The sequence below is a fragment of the Salvia splendens genome, chromosome 2 (genome assembly GCF_004379255.2).
Source record: "Salvia splendens isolate huo1 chromosome 2, SspV2, whole genome shotgun sequence".
Classification (NCBI taxonomy): Eukaryota; Viridiplantae; Streptophyta; class Magnoliopsida; order Lamiales; family Lamiaceae; genus Salvia; species Salvia splendens.
The window spans coordinates 43,247,253-43,267,941 of NC_056033.1; the positions used below are offsets into that span (position 1 = coordinate 43,247,253).

General features: G+C 42.7%; 2 protein-coding genes across 2 annotated transcripts; one reads left to right on the top strand and one right to left on the bottom strand.

The window, feature by feature from the left end:
- The first annotated feature begins 1,213 nt into the window (after positions 1–1,213).
- LOC121767719 (cysteine-rich and transmembrane domain-containing protein WIH2-like) lies at positions 1,214–3,064 on the top strand. The gene is made up of 3 exons (XM_042164044.1): positions 1,214–1,365; positions 1,500–1,800; positions 2,812–3,064. Exons 1-3 carry the CDS (start codon positions 1,323–1,325, stop codon positions 2,858–2,860), a joined length of 393 nt encoding a protein of 130 aa, XP_042019978.1. The 5' UTR covers positions 1,214–1,322; the 3' UTR covers positions 2,861–3,064.
- Positions 3,065–3,250: 186 nt separating this feature from the next.
- LOC121793045 (protein AUXIN SIGNALING F-BOX 2-like) lies at positions 3,251–6,815 on the bottom strand. Its single transcript, XM_042191244.1, has 3 exons — positions 5,811–6,815; positions 4,296–4,791; positions 3,251–4,201 (listed from the first exon to the last, which is right to left on the bottom strand). Exons 1-3 carry the CDS (start codon positions 6,287–6,289, stop codon positions 3,419–3,421), a joined length of 1,758 nt encoding a protein of 585 aa, XP_042047178.1. The 5' UTR covers positions 6,290–6,815; the 3' UTR covers positions 3,251–3,418.
- Between the last annotated feature and the right edge of the window lie 13,874 nt (positions 6,816–20,689).

The window sequence follows — 20,689 nt, forward strand, 5'->3', positions numbered from 1 at the left end:
ACTACTAGCTAAACAATTAGGATTAATTTATTAGTGAGATAGTATTTTTTTAATATTTTAAAATATTCTTAGATTTACAAAATTTATTACATAGTTTAACACTTGATCATGATTTGATAAACAATTAGGATTACTTTATTGGTGAGATATATTGTTTGAAGATTTTTTGACGTGTGTGCACACCTGAGAATGATATTTGCTTAGTACTACATATATTTTATCAATTTACAATTTACTGACTTAGAGACATTTTGTTGGAATAATTGCATTATACACAAAATATATCACTAATATTTTAAATTAATATTCACAATTTACATAAATCTTACAAAATATTCCATTCTTGTTTAAGTTAATACAAAAATTATTAAGCAAAGACTAAGAAATTGAGACAGAATGATTAACTTAAAGTTTGCGCATACTAGTTAGCGCAATGCTCATGTGTGCGTAGTGCTCATGCCGCATAGTGAGTGCAAGACAAACCCGACCCGACCCAAGTTTGACTCGGTCAGAAAGTAGCACTCCCTCCATTTCATAGTAATTGAGTCATTTTGTCATTTTGTTACGTTCCATAGTAGTGGAGTCATTTCATTTTTTTAGTAAAAATCAACATATTTCTTCCCACTTACTTTACTATCTCTTATTTTATTCTCTCTTCACCTCTCTACATTTTTCATTTTTTACTTTATTCTTTCTTTACTTAACTGACTTAACACAATTTTTCTTAAATTGCATGCCAAAAATAAACGTTTTCACTACTATAAAACGAAGGGAATAGTAGACTAGCAGTAGATATTTGAGGAGGTGGGTGGGGTGGATTTCAAGAGCTACACATAATATAATACTCTCTCCGTCCCAAGGAAGATGACACATTTCTTGGGCGACACGAGATTTTATGCACTTTTATTTTGTATTAGGTGGAGAGAGTAAGTAAGAGAGAGAATAAAATAGAGATAAAGGAATTCTACTTTTAGTAATGAGTCATTTTGGGTGGAATAAATTAAAAGGAAAGTGAGTCATGTTCGAGGCGAATGGAGTATTACTTACTCCATATCATTTAATCTCCCTGTATAGTCTTCACCATCCTATATTCAGGTTCGGCCCATATTTATAGCCAAGGTGGGCCCAAATTTACGGCCCAGATTCATTTTACACAAATTCTTTTTATATTTAAATTTATTTTATTGAATTTCACTTACTAGAAGTATCCAATGCTGTAAATTTACTTCATCTTATAAATTATCATCAGCTGTTGATCAAAGTCGACTAGTTTTGAATCGATAGAACAATTTCGAGGAGAAAATTAGGCGTTTGGATCGAAGATGAGTTATCAGAAAGTGCCGCACGAAAATTACCCTCCTCCAGGTCAATTTTCCTCAATTCTATAAAAATTTGATGTTTTGATTTCAATTTTAATTTCAACAAACAATGCGTTTCGCTCGAAATTGATTGATTGAAAGTTGCACAATTAATCGAAATTGTGTTGTTCGATTATTCAGGGTATGGGACGGTGTACCCTCCGCCGTCGGCGTATCCGTCCGCGCCACCTCCGCCACCGCCAGAGGGGTATCCGTATCCTCCTCCGTCAGCGCACGAGGGGTATCCATATCCGCCTCCGTCACTGCACGAGGGATATCCGTACCCGCCCCCTCGGCCGACAGGGTATCCGTACCCGCCTCCGCCGCAGCAGCACGGCGGGGGATATCAAGGATATTTCAATCATGGATCTCCGCCTCCTCCACCTTCCTACCACGTTCACCATTGTGATCACGATGATGGTTCCTCCTTTTTCCAAGGCTGGTATGCTAATTCTGAATTTTCTATCTACTTTTGGATCAATTTGTGATTGTGATTGTATGTTCTTGTTGTATGAGTGAACTGTTACAGCTAAATTAATCTAGGTTATTGGAATTTAAGTGAGGCTCAGAATGTGCAAAAAAGATGAAAGATAGTGTGTGTTATAGTGTACAATATTTGGTTGAGGAATCTTGATAATGAACTTAGTGTGACCCTGGGATAATTGTTTAATAGCCTTTGAATACTTTTAGACCCATTGCGGATTGTGGTTCTTTTCCTGTATAGTTTAGTATGAACTAGCTCTCTGAGCTTTGTTTGATGGCCATTAACTAAGGGAACTGATTTTGGTTGGATACAATTCATTGATAATAATCTGGATCATGGTTTAATGCTGGTGGTACTAAATTCTTGGAGTATTTATTCTTGAGGATGATGTGGCACTCTAGAAAACTAGTAATAATCTGGTTCATGGTTTAATGCTTGATGTACTAAATTCTTCAAGTATTTATTCTTGGGGATGATGGGGCTCTAGAGAGCTAATAATCTGGTTCATGATTTAATGCTGGTGGTGCTAATTCTTAGGGATGATGGGTACTCTAGAGAAATAATGCGAGTGGCTTGTGAAGGATTCGATCATGAGTATATACCGATATAGTGTGTTTTATGAACCATTTGATCACATTGTCTTGGAGAAGAGTAAACCTCATCTGGATTCAAACTGTTACTTTCATCACATTGCCTTCTGTGCTCAAATGTTTTCAAGAATATAATTTTGTTCAGCCATGCTACTCTTTAATACTCCTCGCTTGTAAATTAATCAAATAAGGCTATGAATATTGCTTGATATGTGAAATGTTGCCACTTGCTACCACCAGTCCACAATCTTAATCATCTGACTAGGTACTAGTAGCTTTTTTTTAATCTTAATTTGGTGTAAATAGTCTACCCTTTCTTAGCCACTCAAAAGCATCTTAGGTGAATCATAATTGTGAAGGTGATTCGTTTAATGTGCAGTCTTGCGGCCCTTTGTTGCTGTTGCGTACTGGAAGAATGCTGCTTCTGAGTGATGGACTTAACCGTGCAAGACGAGGACCTCATGGAAATACTATTATTTGTTTTATGACAATGTCTACTCGTATAATTCTTGTCATTAAGTTACCTAAGCTGTATTTGTAATCTTGGTAATATGCAAGTACTGTTGAATTGGATTCTGGACATATAGAACCTCGCGGAAATACAATTGGATTGTCTTCTCTTATAGTTCTTAGTTTATGGGTGTTTCACTTGCCGTTTTTTCTTCCACTTTGTCTGTTTATTCGTCCATAAAAAAGAAATTTGGAGTTAGAAAAAATTAGGCGTGCTTAAAATTGCAGTGCCACTAGGCACATCAGTATACTAGCAAGTGTAGAGAGAGAGAGAGAGAGAGAGAGAGAGAGGTGAGAGGTTGTGGATATAAACGAAAGCAAGATACATAGTTTGAAGTCAAATGAATATCCCCCTCTCCATATATAACAACAATAAGACATCAGTGAACTAGCAAATACATAAACAGGTGGTGTCTAAATTAACAACCTAGAGCTAATTAATACATACGAGCAACAGCTCGCTCCGGCTGCCGCATTTACAGCGTCCAAACAAAATCAGGGGCATCCTTCCGAGGCCCAACAAGGGTCCGGTACAAGTACATCTTCTCGACTCTATGCCTATCATCACAGCTGGCCTCGCCCTCCCCCTCACCAGCCTCGTGCTCGTTGATTATCTCAACATTAAGCCACGGCATCTTCTCAGCCAGAGTCTTGCATCCTCCGAGGGTCACTTCACATGAGGACATCCAAAGGGATCGCATTGTTTCATACTTCCCCATGTCCGATAAAAGTGCCATGTTACCAAACGGGCTGTCTCTGATCTCCAGCTTCTTCAGTTTCTTGCACCCGTTGAGCACATAGAGCATCCCTTTGTCGCTGTCACCAGCAAACGCGATAGAGAGCATTTCAAGCTGCTCAGCATACATGCCTATGTAAAGAAAGACTTGATCCGTCAGAAGGCCAGAGACTGATAGCCGTGTCAGGCGCTTGCATGACTGGACAATCGCCCCAAAACCTTCATCGAGTGGTTGGTTGGTTACAGCATCTGGTACAATTGGGTCAAGGGTGCACAGCCGAAAACGTATGAAGTTAGGGCAGTTTTTGGCTACTGTGATGAGGGCAGCATTGGTCATCTGCTGACAGAAGTACAAGATTGAGTTCAGCTTTGGGCATCCAGCTGATATAGCAACAAGCCCTTCTTCCGTTACAGCTGTATTTCCCACGCCATAGAGGTCAGATGGGAAGACTCTCAACTCCTGTAGCTCCTTGCATGTGTTGGCCACGACACCAAGTCCTTTATCTCCGATGGTATCTAAAATCTGCGTAGATAACGTCCAACCTCAATTAATCACGGGGAAAGAAAAGAGAAACAAGTAGCTACAACAAAACAAGCTCAACAGGAGAAAAACAAACCCAGAGCCGCTCTATTTTCTTGCAGTGACAGATTAGCTTTATAAGCTCATTACTGAAGATTCCAGGGGCGTAACTCAAGTTCAACGAGGTCAAACTGATGCAGATTGGGTAGATAGCGGGCAAGCAGCGTCCATTCACATCCAGAAACCCTGACAAGCTTCTAATTGAATGACAATTCTTCATAGCATTTTTCAGTTTGATAAAAGTCTCCGAGTCCGGATCATGGGTGAAGGAGCCAGTGCCCAAATCACTCAACTGAGGAGCTCGAACCAAAATCTTCTGCAGAACCTCCAGAGGCACTGTGTGGTTCAGTCTTAGACTCCTAAGGTTGGGACATCTTGCAACCAGTCTCTCGAGAGCAACAACGTTAACCTCTCCCTTGAGGCATGCAAAATTTAACGAGACCAAAGAGGTACAGCTCTCTGGAAAACAACTGAGCCACTTGCCCTTGAGATCATCAACTTCATTTTCCTGCAGATCGAGCTCCCTGAGGAACCTGTCATGAAAGGTCGAGTCATCAACAACTGAGAAGCAATATCCTCGAACTAACAGAGGAACAACTTGATTGTATAAACAACTAAAAACCTGACTCCACATATTACACGAGGTGTTAGTTTAGTGTGGTAAGATCGAGTTTTTGAAGGATTAAACAAGTCCAAAACTAACCAAACCATCAATGTAAATGGCAGTTTAGCCATTACGATTTTATGGTTTGTACCACTCAAAGCAAACACTCCTATGACCACGAATCTAATCCACTACAAACCTTCAATAGACAAAATTGCGATTCTTATAAAGAAAGAGATTCAAACTTGTACTATACACAATCGTCACAAAATTAATAATCCAGGCCAAAATCACCAACAGCATAACAGATCAACTACAAAGTTCAGCATAAAAAAACTCAAGCCCACAAATTCCAATTGCTCAAAGCAGCAAGAAAAATACTCTAGCCCAGCAAGTTCCGATTGCTGGACATCATGACCTTGATTGAATTCATAATGACTATGGACAGCAAGTTTCTAAAAGCCAAGAACTTGATTGAATTCATAATGACTATCGACAATCATGACCAATAATCACTAACAGCATAACAGGACATCAACAAGTTCAGCATGAAAAAACTCTAGCCCAGCAAGTTCCGATTGCTCAAAACAGCAACAAAACTACTTATACCATAAAAGCCAAGAACTTGATTGAAATTATACTACTAACCATCCACAATCATGACCATATTTATATTCAACACAAAACCAAAATCACCAATAGCATAACAGAACAACTAACTACAAGTTCAGCATGAAAATAAATACCTCAAAATTGCTCAAACTAGCAAGAAAACAACTCTATACCATGAAAGCTCACAACTTAATTTAATCCATCAAAGCAAATCCAAAAAATACCAAATTTCCATAACACAACAAGTCCCGAAAGCACAAAATAGCAGGTCAACTACCACACAGCCGAAAGGGAATAAAGAAGATAATCGAATTCATGAAACCAAAAAAATCAGACCTGCAATTGGATGCAATGGCAGCAAGACCAACGGTAGTGAACCCTTCACAGCTGACCAAAACCAAAGACTTGAAATTGGGGAAAGATTTCGCAAGCAGCTCGAGGCTCTCATCCGACACCACCATCCTCTTCAACTTCAGCTCCTCTAGATTGATTCCGCTCTTGGCCATCGCCTCGATCCATGGGTACACGTGGCCGCCCCAGCCATCAGGCACCAGATTGAAATCCGCGAAATGAGGCTTCCCTTTCAGTGTCAACGATCGGAGCCGCGGAAACCTAGCAATCAACCGCTCCGGATTCACGGCGTAGCAGTTGCCGATGAACACCTTCTCGCGGCTGAATCGCTCCACGCTGTACCACGATTTGCACACCAGCGACACCGTATTCCGGTCGCGGTGCGAGGTCAGGAAATCGAACACGTGTTCGAGCACTTCCTCCGGGAAGTAATTCATCACGCTCTGAAACTGAAACAGACACATCGATGAAGAACCCTAATTTTTCGGATCTGAAATTGGTGGTGTTTCCGCGGATAGGAAGGTGGAATCTCACAGCAACAAACAGATCCGAGAAGCTGAGAAAGAGGAAATTGAAGAAATCAACTGTCTTGGGAGGTTGAAAATGGGAATTGAGTTGAAAAACTATAAGATAATGGAAAGAGAGTTTATTCTGAGCTCACTTATCACCATCATCATCCAAAAATCAAAAGGTGATGATTACTAAGTTGAACAGAGATAGAAAAAAAATTCAAAAGGTAAAAAATCTCGATAGAGCAAGATCTTCAACACCAAATCCAACTGCCGATTGGAAAAAATTTCCCCAATTAATCGGTTTATTTAACAAAAAGATCCAAAATCAATTGGAACTAATAAAAGGAAAACCTAGATCCAGCAATTAATTGAGTTTGTACAGCAAAAAAAAAATCTATCCTCATCTCCATCTCTCTAACCCCATTCAGTCATGTTAAAGGGGTAAAGCTGAAACCACACTCTCTCATCTCATCATCAGACAAAAGAAAGAGAGAAGGGGGGAATCCATAACCAAGCATAGGTGAAGCTTAACTATGGTTTGGTAGATCAACGGCTGGCATCGATGGAAGATGGAATCTTGACCGTAGAAAGGGCATGTGTCTTCTTTTCTCTGGTTTCGATGTGCAATCACCTCAGCCAAAACGTCCTCATGGAATTTGGGAACTCCATTTTCCACTTTGGCGATAACGTTGTTGTTTCGCACGCGCCCAGACAATCCCATGTGGGGGGATCTCCTTCAATCGCCACGCGAGTGCCTACATTTTCCGTACGCGAGCGCGTGTTCTGTGGCGTATGCTTTTTCTTCGATGATAGTAGTAATTATTTTGTGTTATTACCTTTTTTCGTGGTCTGAATTTTGTTTTGTCTTTTTAATATTTTTTGTGCGCAGGGTCGAAATATTGATTGACTGATTAATTACTTAAAGCATTTATATTGATATGAAGGATTTTGAGATATATTATTCGACATACAATTCGACATAATATATTGGCCAAATTTATAAGTTTTGATCAATTTCAGAATGTTTTAAAAATATTAATTATATCTGTATAATTTTAATTGTGGTTGAGTATATTTTAATTGTCTCAGTGGAAAAAAAATCTAGCTAGACACATATATAAAAACTAAAGATTTGGCTAACTAGGTACTAGATGTATCAAATAATAATCAGCCAAATGTTTTGTTTCCATCACACACATCGGCATAACTTTTCTAAATTTGAGATTATATGCGACAATGAATAAAAATGTTATAAATCGACTATTTTTAAAAGTTGACTAAAATGGATCATCTATGGTTATTTTATTTTTTTGGCAATTTACTCCAATTTAATTATTAATGCGGCCAGATAATTAAGTAACTGCCATGTTGAAATTAATACTGGTCTTAGACGTTAGAATCATATGAATATGACAACCTAATCGTAGTAATGCTTTATTTATTTTAATTGGAACGAAATACGGTGCGAAAATTGTCACACACAATGAAATTTAGGGGTTATTTAAGCATAATTATACACGTGTATGCAAATGCAACAAATAAGAGTTTGAAGTCTACACGGAATACAATTATGGGGCCATTATTTTAAATGAAACAAAGAAACTGGGGAGGTGCATAACACTTTTCACACAAAATATATTACTACTAGTTCTTAATTTAAAATAGAGAAAAAAGGCGAGTGGGAGGTTTATGGGCTGGCAAAACTTGTCTAGCATGGGAATTAAAAATAAGAAAAAATTTTAATCCATAATTTAATGAATTTGACTTGGATTAGTTGGTTTAAGTTTCCATCAATGTTTTTTTAATTGCCTGAAGTTCAATTGATATTGTGAATGACACTAATGACGGTAGAAAGTTGAAACCCATACTTCAAAATGCATATTTGTATATAGTTCAAAAATATGAATTTAAGTTTAAAAATATGAATTATAAATTTATAATTATTAGACTATCCTCAAATCCAAATCAATAAGACAAATGAAAAAATACCAAAATTATGATATAACTAAAATTAACTATAAATCGACCAAAGTTTGAAATTTTTCTGGCAATTCTTTGAAAATAAAAGACAAAATTAGTGTTAATGCAATATTGAAAGAGTTTCTCAACTTGCATGTGATTACCAGAAGAAAAAAATTGAGAAAAGAAAGGCATGAAATGTTTGAATCAATAAGAGCATCTCCAATGGTCGGCGTCACCACCGGAGCGCCGATTTTTCGCCCACGCCGGTTTGACGCCGAACCATTGGAACCGGCGTGGGCGAAATCGGCGTCAAAATCGGCGTCGCCATGCCGATTCCCGCGCTGACGCCGGTTCCCACGCCGATCCTCACGGGCGCCATTGTGGCTCCCGGATCGGCGCCAAACCGGCGTCGGATTTAAATATTTTTTTTTTTTTTCGCAAAACACAATATATACGCGCGTTGAACCTCATTTTCATTCGCACCACTTGTTTTAACGAGTACTCTCTCTCTACCTTACTTTCTGTACAAGATCAATAACGAGCAATGGAGAACAACTACGAAGGTACTCCAGTTAATCCCGGGGGATGGTCTCAGACTCCCCCGGCTCCCGGTGTAGGGTCTCAGACGCCCCCGACTCCCGGGGCAGGGTCCCATACTTCCCCGGCTCCTGGGGGAGGTGGTTGGCCTCCAATGAGCGGGTACTACAACGTGTACCCGTGGCAGCAGATGATTCCGGGGTGGGCACCCGGCATGCAGCCCCCTATGCAGATGATGCCGGGGTGGGCACCCGGCATGCAGCCACCGGCGCAGCAGATGATGCCACCGGCGCAACATATGATTCCACAGTCGCAGGCGACGCACGGGGGGGACAACGCCTATCGGCCGACTTTTGATTTTTCCACCGGTTCTTCGCACACATCGACCCCAACGGATGCACAGTATTCGGAGACCTTCTCCTTAGCGGACTTGGGTTTTGATATTAACGACGTTTCTGAAACTCTCATTCAAAGCCAGGGAGTAGGGCGGGGTAAGAAGAAGGGCAAGGCGAAGAAGGTCGGCGAGTCGTCGCAGCCCCGCGCCGAAATCCGGGGCCGGAGGAAGTGGACGGACGCGGAGAACGTTGCGGTTGCCAAGGCGTGGGTGAGTGTTTGCGACGATCCTCTCGTTTCAAACAACCAGAGGATCGTCAACTTGTGGGCGAAGATAGCTGCAGCCTACAGGGCATTTTGCCCTGAAGGGAGACCGTGCACCGGGGAGGAGGTCCGGAAGTGCTGGGACCGAATCAGGGCTGGCGTCTCTCGATTTTCGGGTTTGTACGCCAACGCCCTCCGCATGCAGACCAGTGGCCAAACAGAGGAAGACTGCAGGAGGATTGCGGAAAGAGCCTACCCCGATCCGGATAAGAAGTACTATGAGTTCACCTACTGGAACTGCTACGTTGTGCTCAACGAGTCGGAGAAATTCCGGGCAGGCGTCGACGCTGGCTGGCCGAAGAGGCAGAGACTGAACTATACCGGAGATTATAGCGGCAGCAGCGGTGGTTCGTCAGACCTCCCCGAGACGGCCCAGGAGGTCCCGACTCCTCGGTCGTTCGGTCGCCGACCTCGCCCGGTTGGGCAAAGGCGGGCGCAGCAGGTTGCGAGGGGGGGCACACCGAGTTCCCAGGATGTCCATTCGGCATCCCCCCTCGGCAGGTCTACCGAGGAGCTCAAATTCTTCGCGCGCCAACAAACGCGCGCTCAAATGGTGAAGACCTTAGCCGACTTCCAAGCGGCGGTGGACCCCGAGGTGAAGGATTTTCTTCGCGTATTGCTCCAGAGCCAGCGTGAAGAACTGGAGGCGATGAGGAGGGACACCGGCGGGAATAGCCGCGGCGTAGGTGGCGACGGAGGCGGCGGCGACGGCAGTGAAGAAGCGTTGGGCGACGACGGAGACGAGGACGGCGGCGATGAGTGATTTTGTTTTACTTTTTTAAATTAATGTACTTTTTACTTTTTGTAATTTTTTTAAATTGTTGTACTTTTTTTTAAAAGTAATGTACTTTTTAAATTTTAATATTATTATTCGAATTTTCCGTATTTGTCTCGTAAATTAAATTATGTATGTTGATACAATTGTAAATTAAATTATATAATTGTTATTAGTGATGTGGATAGGTAGTGTGAAGGCTATTTGATGGCTATTTGATGTCCAGTTGATGTGGCAAGCTGATGTGGCAGGAGAATTGTAGTGCTGATGATGTGGCAGTGTGAAGGCTATTTGACGGCTATTTGACGTCCGCCAGCATTGGAGATGCTCTAAAAATAATGATGATAAATAGAGGCCATCATTTGCGAGAATTGCTCCCCACATGTGAACACTGTCGCAATCTGAGCTCACAGCCAAGAACTTAAATGCCAAACCATTTCGATGTTAGTACTAGTACGTTCATTCTACTAGGCGGCTACATATTCAAATCATTTATTCAAATTTTCAATTTGTATTTCATATAAAATCATCTTCACATTTTTGTGATGAGGAACATGACAAACATAAAAGCGTTACTCAGCAGATCCAAAAGGAGAATTCAGCCGAGGTTAATTTGAGACGTTCAATTTAGGGACTGGTTGCATTGGAACTGTGTGGCCTGAAACCGGGCTCACGGGCTGAGCTGAAATCAGCATACTCGCTCGGTTCTGGAATTGACGGCATCCCTGCTCCAATTTCAAGCATACAAACAACTACATATATAGTCTTAAGGATCACAAACTACAATAGTTCCAACTATCACTCCCCCAAATACTTGAAAATGAACCTCTATATCATTCAAATAAATCCTATCCTCACTGCAATTCATGCTCTCCTACTGAATGATCAAGAAAAAGCATCACATTGAACAGAAAAGTTCAATATAATTGGCATAAAACGATTATAGCCTGTGCGCTGCAACATGTCCAAGACACTAAAGCCACATAGGTTGAGGACCTTCCAACCATGGATTTTGTGCAATGGTCCATGCGCGGCAGCCACCCCCAACCTACATATCTAACCCACAGACTCAACTAAAACTACATATAGAGTTCCGTGCAAGAAAACTCCATGTCGAGGTGATGGAGAAAACACAGAGACAAAATATTAAATAATACCAAATAGAACTAGAAACACAAAACAAGCTGAAGATATGATATGTAGTTTGTCCCTATGATTATCAGGCATCAGCAGCTTATGAGTAATGAGTAATACAATATTTAAGGATTCAATTTGTACCTCCATCACCAAGAAGAGTTCTGCAGCGTTGAGGTAAAGCAGTAGCAATTGGTGTTCAAAGATAGAATCAAACATTTCACTTGACATGTCAAAGCAGAGAGTCAGCACCGCATATAGAGATCAAGAAGTTTGCAAGCAAATAAATGCACAACTATTGCAATAGCACAGTCCAGAAGGGTAATGAAGTGTCAACACAATGGGCAATTGCTTCTATAGTGTCTACAGCCATGCTGCAATGAAATTAATTTTGTCAAAGTCCCCACCATCTTTGTCGTGTCGAGCTTTCATCCAATCTATAGGAAAAACATGATCTTAACATAATAGTAACAAAGAACAACAGATCATGGCATTTCAATTGCGTTAGAAACATCATGTTTTATGAAGAAAAAACATCCTGTAAAGTAATTAGCTCAAAAACTATTTTACATCTATGGTTCAACATAATGAACCTTTATATCATACTGATGAGGCCGCACCTAAACAAAACTTCTGATTTAATATAAATATCGATACCATAACAGACTTGAGAACATCGTGAGAACCCCCTTGAGAAGCTAGTGCATGGCCAGACCCAAGTGCGCTGCAGCCCCCCAAAATTAAGCTGTGTGGCCAGGCGATGAGAAATGAATTACAGCTTGCACTGCTAAACCTACACATCTGCTTTTGAATCCATGTTATCCACAATCCCTGCAGACAATAACATCAAGTTCCATATCGCTGCCAACCCGCTCTTGACAACATTTTCAAATTCAAGTATTCTGGATGCCTCAAACAAGAAGTCACAGCAGATCTTGTAAGTGAACTGGAAGAAGAAGTAGTGTATTGGCACACCATAGAGTTGTTGGAGCCATTTCTGGGCATGGGCAATCAGCCATCATAAAAGCTCACTCCAAAGATGCATAACATCAAAACTGGAGCGTGACAGATACCCCATGTGCAGCTTGCTTAATTGCTTGGCCAACTGCAGGATGTCTAAAATATTTGAAGCATTGTTGGAACAAATATGCACATGGATATCATCACACTGCCCATTGAAAAACAAACCTAAGCATCGGGCACCTGTAATATCAAATAACAACACAATTCATCAACACAGTCATCAAATGATTGCATCCAGCAAAACACCACCACCGACTCAAAAGAGGTTGGAGATGTTGTCACACCCACCCCCTCTCCCAATATTTTCTTTCTAAGTCAAATTCGGACCATGTTATAGCATCAAGGTCAACTCCACCATGATAAAATTCAAGGCAATTCTCACAGAGGGATTAACAAAACGACAGAGGAAAGGATGCAATGCAATGCTAGTAATGAAGGAGGAAAATAGATTTGATAGTGATTGGCAGACTCAATAGCCATCATCATTGAATGTGTTCATCTTTGGTCAAGAGACATACCAATAACCCAATCACAATTCATAGAGCATGAAAGGATTCATGAAAACTATAACTGAATAAAAAAAGGAGTTGATACGAGAACATTATATTTCTTTACTTACCACAAAGAGCTAGCAGCCACAGCAAAAGAGCAGGTGAGTGAAGTTACAGTAAACTACTTCCCTATGATCTTCTAGTATCCTATAATTCCATTTCCCATAACTTCATCTCGAAGTCTTATAAGGTCACCTGAATTTGTTCTCTTCTTAAGCTATCAAATGACACCATTACATTTCCAACATAAAATCAGAAAAGTAAAAGTACTTTTTACTCTAATCAGCTCATCACATATATCACATACGGAATATGATTTTAGGGTGATTTCTTTCATGTTTACTACTAGCATATAATGTAGTATCTCATAACCTTCATAGAATGTATCATAAAACTTGGATATATCCTCAACCTGATGCCTTCAATCTATTAACACATGTCACAACATTGTAAGGTATCAAAAGATAACATGAAGTAGCGCACAAAATAATCAACATACCAGAAAATTGCTAAAATTTCCTAGCAAACTACATACACCTAAATCACGAGTGATCAGAATCCTGAAAATGATAGCATTTACTGATGGAAGCTCACGATCATTTACACTTCAATAATACACATAAATCACGACTGATACGAATCCTGCAAATAACGACTGATAAATTGAGCATTTTCAAATAACTTCCCTGAAATTGAGCAAATCTCATAGTAAATTAAAAATACACAAATCACGAGTGATACGAATCCTGCAAATGATAGCATTTACTGATGGAAGCTAACTGATGGGGTACGTACTAAACAAGCCCAATAGCAGTGACGGCCCATCAGCCCAAAGACCAAGGAAGAGTATCAGTTCGGCATTACCAAAGAGTTCGGCCCAGCCTACAGCTCGGTAAAAGCCGACCAATCAAGCTCTACTCTCAGATCGGCAAAAGCTGCTCGGCAATAGTTCAGCAGTTCGGTCTCAGTATTCGACCGAACTGGAAGATAGTCAACTCATGCAGGATCACATGCAGGATAGTGGACCAAGCACAGAGATAGTGGACTCATGCAGGATCTCATGCAGGATAGTGGACCCATGCAGGATCTCCATGACCTCCACGACATTCACAACCATCATTAGTGGTGATGCAAGCCACGATCTTAGTTCAATGTATAAATAGAACTCAGATCAGATAAGGAAGGGTTAAGTTCTCTAGAGATCAAATATCAAATAGCAAGTCTGTATTGTAAGCTGTAGAAAACAGATCAAGCAATACAACTCTGCCCTCTTTTCTTCCCGTGGACGTAGATTTACCTCAGTAAATCGAACCACGTAAATCTCTGTGTCGTGATCTGTATTTTCCTGCATTCATCACCATCAAAAATTCGCCAAACCATCACTGGCACCGTCTGTGGGAAACAGAGAACCAAATTTGTGATAAAGCGAATTTTTGACCCTTTTTTCCACCCCAAAAAAATGCATACCAGATCACATACTACCCGTAATACCGTTCGTGAAAACCATGAGGAAGCTAGTCCAGCCCGCAGGTCCGGAAAACAGCCTCGGGAGACATCTACTTCCAGTTTTCACGATGAAGGAACAAGCCGCTCAAAAGGTCCACACACCGAGTCTTCCCAGCAGCCTGATTTGAATGAGGCTGTCAAGCTGTTCTTGGCTGAGAAGCAGGATGAGTTCTTAGCCTTCCTGCAAAAGAGCCAAGAGCCGAAGACGAAAACGGTGGATTCTCCTTCCTCATCCAGACATGAAAGTCACTACCGCAGTAGTGCCGTGTCTTCCAGGAAGAAGAATCCTCAACCCCGACATGTTCCTGTTCCTCCTCGGTACCGGAATCACAGGAGATCTCCATCTCCTCCATACCGAAGAGATGTCGGGTTCGCCATGTACGGAGCATTGAAGACTCCGTTCTCGAACGATATCACCCGAACTCCCTTGCCACAGAACTACCGAACTCCGTCGATGACTTATGACGGGTTAGTGGATCCTCATGATTTCTTGGGACGCTATCAGTATAACATGGCGAACCAGGGTCTCAATGAGGTCCATATGTGCAAGCTGTTTCCCGAGCTGCTTATCGGGAACGCAAGAAGGTGGTTCGATAGCCTCCCCCAAGGCAGCATTAGATCTTACCGAGATCTAATGGATGCTTTCCACAGGAGGTTCTTTCAGAAAGCGGAAGCCCGAATCACTTCGGCTCAGCTGCTTTCTATACGTCAAGGTCGCGACGAAAAGATCAGCGACTTTATGACGAGATTCCACAAGGAATGCCTACAAGTAGATGATCTCAATGATCTACTTGTCATTTCGGCATTCCAAAATGGAATCCTGCCCGGAGCTCTCTACAGAAAGCTCGTGGAATGCAGTCCGCAAACAGCTCAACAGATGTGGGACATTGCGGACCAGTTCTCCCGTGCCGATGAGGCAGACCGTCGCAAACGGTCTTTAGACAGCTCATCCCGAGGAGACAGGAGGAAGCCCGATCATAGCGATCAGGGACAAACTCGCCGAACTCCTTTTGGCGATCAGGGACATCCTCGCCGAACTCCTTTTGAAAGGATTCAAAGGACTCCGGTGCAAGACCGATTGGGGCCACGTCTCAATCCTGAGAAGCCGCCCGCTCAGTTCGTACCATTGAACAAGTCAAGAGCGGAAATTTTCGAACTGCATTCCGATATGTTCGAAAAACCAAAGCGGATGACGAAATCGGCCGCGCGTCGACCTCAGGATCAATATTGCTCCTTCCATCAAGACCACGGTCACGATACCGAGGAGTGCCGACATTTGGCTGCAGGTATTGATGCTCTTGTGAAAGCAGGGACATTAAAAAAATACCAAAGCAAGCAGCCGAAAAAGAACAAAAAGCAGAGAGGTGCGAACTGCGCTCCTCAGGATCCGAAAAGGCAACAGGATCCCGAAGACGATGACGAGCAGCAATATGATGGAGTAATCCTGACTATTGATGCTCTCCCTGACGGGAAGACTAAATCGTCCCTGAAGTCAGAGCGCAGAGGCTTCAATCGAGAGGAGCCAACGCATAAAAGGCTGAAGCAGGACGAAGTGATTACATTTTCAGATGCAGATCCCGTCCCGGCCATCTCTCCTCATCAAGACGCTATTGTCATCCAAGCCGGAGTGGCAAACAAACTGATCCACAGAGTGTTTGTGGATACAGGAGCGTCAGTCAGCATTCTTTTTAAAGAATGTTTCGATAAACTAGAAGTGGATCCAGCTCGGCTTAGTCCGGCACCACTTCCTCTGAAAAGTTTCGCCCAGGAGGACACCCGCCCTGAAGGTATTATCAGCCTTCCGATCACGGTGGGAAAAGCGCCTACAAGCTCCAGTACGATGATCGAGTTCTTTGTGGTAAAAGCTCGGTCTCCGTACAACATCATCCTGGGAAGAGACTGGCTCAACGCAGTTCGGGCCGTTTGCTCTACTTATCATCTCACCATCAAGCTCCCCACTAAAGGGGGGATAGCGGTCATCCGAGGTGATCAAAAGAGAGCAAAAGAGTGTCTGCAGATTGCGCTTAAAAGTGCCGAGCAATCAGATCGGCATCATCAAGCATAGCAATCACAACAGCCGGAGTCAGAGGCAAGCGAAATGACCGAAGTCACACCAGAGCCGAACTCAATGACCGTTCAGTTATACGAAGATGATCCATCCAGAACGGTCAAGATCGGTTTCGCGGGAACGCCTCTACTCCGGGAAAAGACCATCCAGCTCCTCAAGGAGTACAAAGATGTCTTTGCATGGTCTCCGTTGGACATGACCGGAGTGCCCTCTGAGGTAATCACTCATCGGTTAAATATTGATCCATCAGTCCGGCCTATAAAACAGAAGCAAAGACTCTTTGCGGCAGAAAGAAATCAAGTCATCCATGACGAAGTCCGCCAATTACTGAAAGCGGATGTATTATTCGAGGTGAAATATCCCTCTTGGGTGGCCAATCCTGTGATGATCAAGAAAAAAGAAGGAGGATGGCGGATGTGCATAGATTTTACCGATCTAAACAAGCACTGTCCTAAAGATTGCTATCCCCTTCCGAACATAGACAAAAAAGTAGAAGCTTTGATCGGCTTCGAAATTTTCTGTTTTCTTGATTTATACAAAGGCTACCACCAAGTCTTAATGGATGAGAATGATGCTCCAAAAACGGCTTTCATTACTGACTTCGGCATCTTTGCTTATAAAAAGATGCCGTTCGGTTTAAAGAATGCCGGAGCCACATATCAAAGGATGGTAGATAAGCTTTTTCGGCATTTGATCGGAAAGGAGGTTGAAGTGTATGTTGACGACATAGTCGTTAAAAGCAGAAGCACTTCGGAGTACGAAGACAATCTCAAGTCCACTCTCGACGTGCTCCGAAAAGCCAACCTCAAACTCAATCCCCAAAAATGTACCTTTTTGGTAGATTCGGGAAAGTTTCTAGGTTGTTGGGTTTCAAAGGAAGGACTCAAGGCAAATCCGCTAAAAGTTCAAGTTGTTCAGAACATGGCAATGCCGAAGTCCATACATGATGTGCAAAGGCTAACTGGATGCCTAGCCGCACTGAATAGATTCCTTTCCCAAGCAGCCGAAAAGCAAATGCCATTCTTCAAAGTGTTAAAGAAGGCACCAAAGTTTGAGTGGGGAGTCGAGCAGAAAAAGGCTTTTGACGAGCTCAAAAGTTATTTAGCCGAGCTTCCTATTCTCTCTGCTCCAACAGATGCTGAAGTGATATTCCTATACTTAGCGGCATCGGATCAGACCATTAGCGCGGTGCTTGTACGAGAAGAGGCCTAAAGCAGCTTCCCATCTACTTTACAAGCCGAGCATTAAGAGGTCCAGAAACAAGGTATCAACCTCTGGAAAAAATTGCTCTGGCATTAGTAAATGCAGCAAGGAGACTGCGGCCATATTTCTATGCTCACAAGGTATGCGTCTTAACCGATCTTCCACTTCGGCAAGTTTTGACCAAGCCAGAAGCATCAGGCAGAATCGCCAAATGGGCCATAGAGTTGGGAGAACACTCAATCGAATACCTACCTCGGAAAGCCATCAAGGGACAAGCCTTGGCAGATTTTCTTGCAGAAGCAAAGTTCGATCAAGCAATCCCTGTCATTGCCGAACAGAAAAATTCTACCAATGCCGAACTAGCACAGCCTCTGGAATCCGAAGTAGAGCCACCGGACTGCTGGAGCGGATTCGTAGATGGAGCTTCGAATAAAACGGGAAGTGGAGCTGGTATTTTACTTATCGCTCCCGACGGACACGAGGTAACTTACTCACTTCGGTTCTTATTCCCAACTACTAATAATGAAGCCGAATACGAAGCTCTCCTTGCCGGACTCAAGCTAGCGCAAAGTCTATTTATCAAGTCTCTCAAAATCCATTGTGATTCACAAGTCGTAGTGAATCACATGTTGGGTACAAGTGAAGCCCGTGATGAGAGGATGAGGAAATATTGGGACAAAGCGCAAAGCATTAGCCGAAATTTCTCTTATTTTCGGATAATCCGCATTCCCAGAGCGGAAAACAGCCGAGCAGATATTTTAAGTAAGTTAGCCTCATATCCAAGTTCAAAGGTGGAGGAATTGATGCACAGAAGCATTGATGAAGCTGAGGTACTTTCAGTAGCCAGCTCGCCGAACTGGATGACGCCGATCTTACAGTATCTAGATCAAGGACAACTGCCCGAGGATAAGAGAGAAGCTCGGAAAATCACATGCCGAGCCCTTCGGTACGAACTTCATGGAGGAGTCCTATACAGAAAGTCCTACCTTCAGCCGTTATTGCGATGTGTAGGGCCAGAAGAGACGGACTACATCCTTAGAGAAGTTCACGAAGGATCTTGCGGTAGCCACATCGGAGCTAGAGCTTTAGCTAAAAAAGTTCTGAGATGGGGGTATTATTGGCCAACTTTGGTACAAGACGCAGTACAGCTCGTCAAGACATGCACGAAGTGCCAAATCCATGCAAATATCCCAAAGATGCCGCAGACCGATCTATATGCTATGCAGAGCCCTTGGCCTTTTATGCAATGGGGCATAGACATAGTGGGACCACTACCACAAGCTCCTCGGCAAATGAAATTCCTTATCGTTGCCGTGGATTACTTTACAAAGTGGGTAGAAGCTGAACCATTAGCTACGATAACGAGCTCGAAGGCACTGGATTTCGTCTGGAAGAACATAGTGTGCCGATTTGGCTTACCCCACATCCTCATTTCGGATAACGGGACTCAGTTCACCGACAAGACATTCAAGAATTGGTGCCAAGAGCTGAATATTCAACAGCGGTTCACTTCGGTCTCCCACCCACAAGCAAACGGACAAACGGAGGTAACAAACCGTATCTTGGTGAAAGGGTTGAAAGCTCGGTTAGAACAAGCCAAAGGACAATGGGTAGAAAATCTCCCTCAAGTCCTATGGTCCTACCGAACTACACCCAAAGCTTCCAACGGTGAAACTCCGTACAGTCTGGTGTACGGCGCTGAAGCCGTGATTCCGGTTGAGATCGGCGTACCCAGTCCCCGAACTCTAAATTTCTCAGCAGAACTGAATGAGGACGGACTGAGAGCCGAGCTAGATCTGGCCGAAGAAAGAAGAGAATTGGCCTGCATAAAAGCAGCCAAGTACAAGGAGCAAGTAGCCCGGTATTATAACCAAAGGGTGAAAAAGCTGCAATTTCAAGTGGGAGATCTTGTCTTGAGAAACAACGAAGTAAGCCGAGCAGAAAAGCTGGGCAAGCTCGAACCCACATGGGAAGGTCCATATCAGGTGTCAGAAGTCCTCGGCAAAGGGTCTTACAAATTGACTCACATGTCAGGAGAACAAGTACCCCGAACATGGCACATTTCCAACCTCAAGAAGTTCCATTTGTAAGAGACAGTCCGGTCAGTCCGTCTTGTGTCTAGTTCGGTCCTAGAGGTATGTGTTTTCTTTGTTTTTTTACTTTGTCTATGTGCGTCTCGTTCGTTTATGTGCGTCTTGCTTGTCTAGGTGTGTTTTGTCTGTCTATGTGCGTTTCGTCTCTTACAAATGTTACTGAGGTATCTTGTTCTTCAAAGGCTGATCCCCTTTTTAGAACATATATAAGCCAACGATTGTGAGTCCAAGCTTCTAAGGAGGATACAAGACCACAATTCAGCTTAAAAAACAAGCAGTTCGTCTGAAACGAACTGCAACAATAAGCCAACGATTGTGAGTCCAAGCTTCTAAGGAGGATACAAGACCACAATTCGGCTTAAGAAACAAGCAGTTCGTCTGAAACGAACTGCAACAAAGGGAAAGTCCGATCCACGCGATAAAACTCGCCGAATTAGGACAAGGGAAAGTCCGATCCAAGCGATAAAACTCGCCAAATTAGGACACAAGCTTAGTCCGGTCAAAGAAGTTTATTTCATAAGACCGAGGACTAAGTCCGGTCAAAGAAGTTTACTTCATAAGACCAAAGACGAGTCCGGTCAAAGAAGCTTACTTCATAAGACCGAGGACGAGTCCGGTCAAAGAAGTTTACTTCATAAGACCGAGGACGAGCACGATGAAATTTTTTCGCTAAGCTGTAAATACGCAGTGATAGAAGCGAAATGAAGATTTCATTTATCAAAACTTGTTCGGCATACAATTCTGCTGCCCTACGAGAAGGCGTTACGCCATTACAAAGGACTATTCTACTGTCCCTGGTTGCTAAAGTTGAGCCATCTATTCACAAAATCCTCGTGAAGCCGA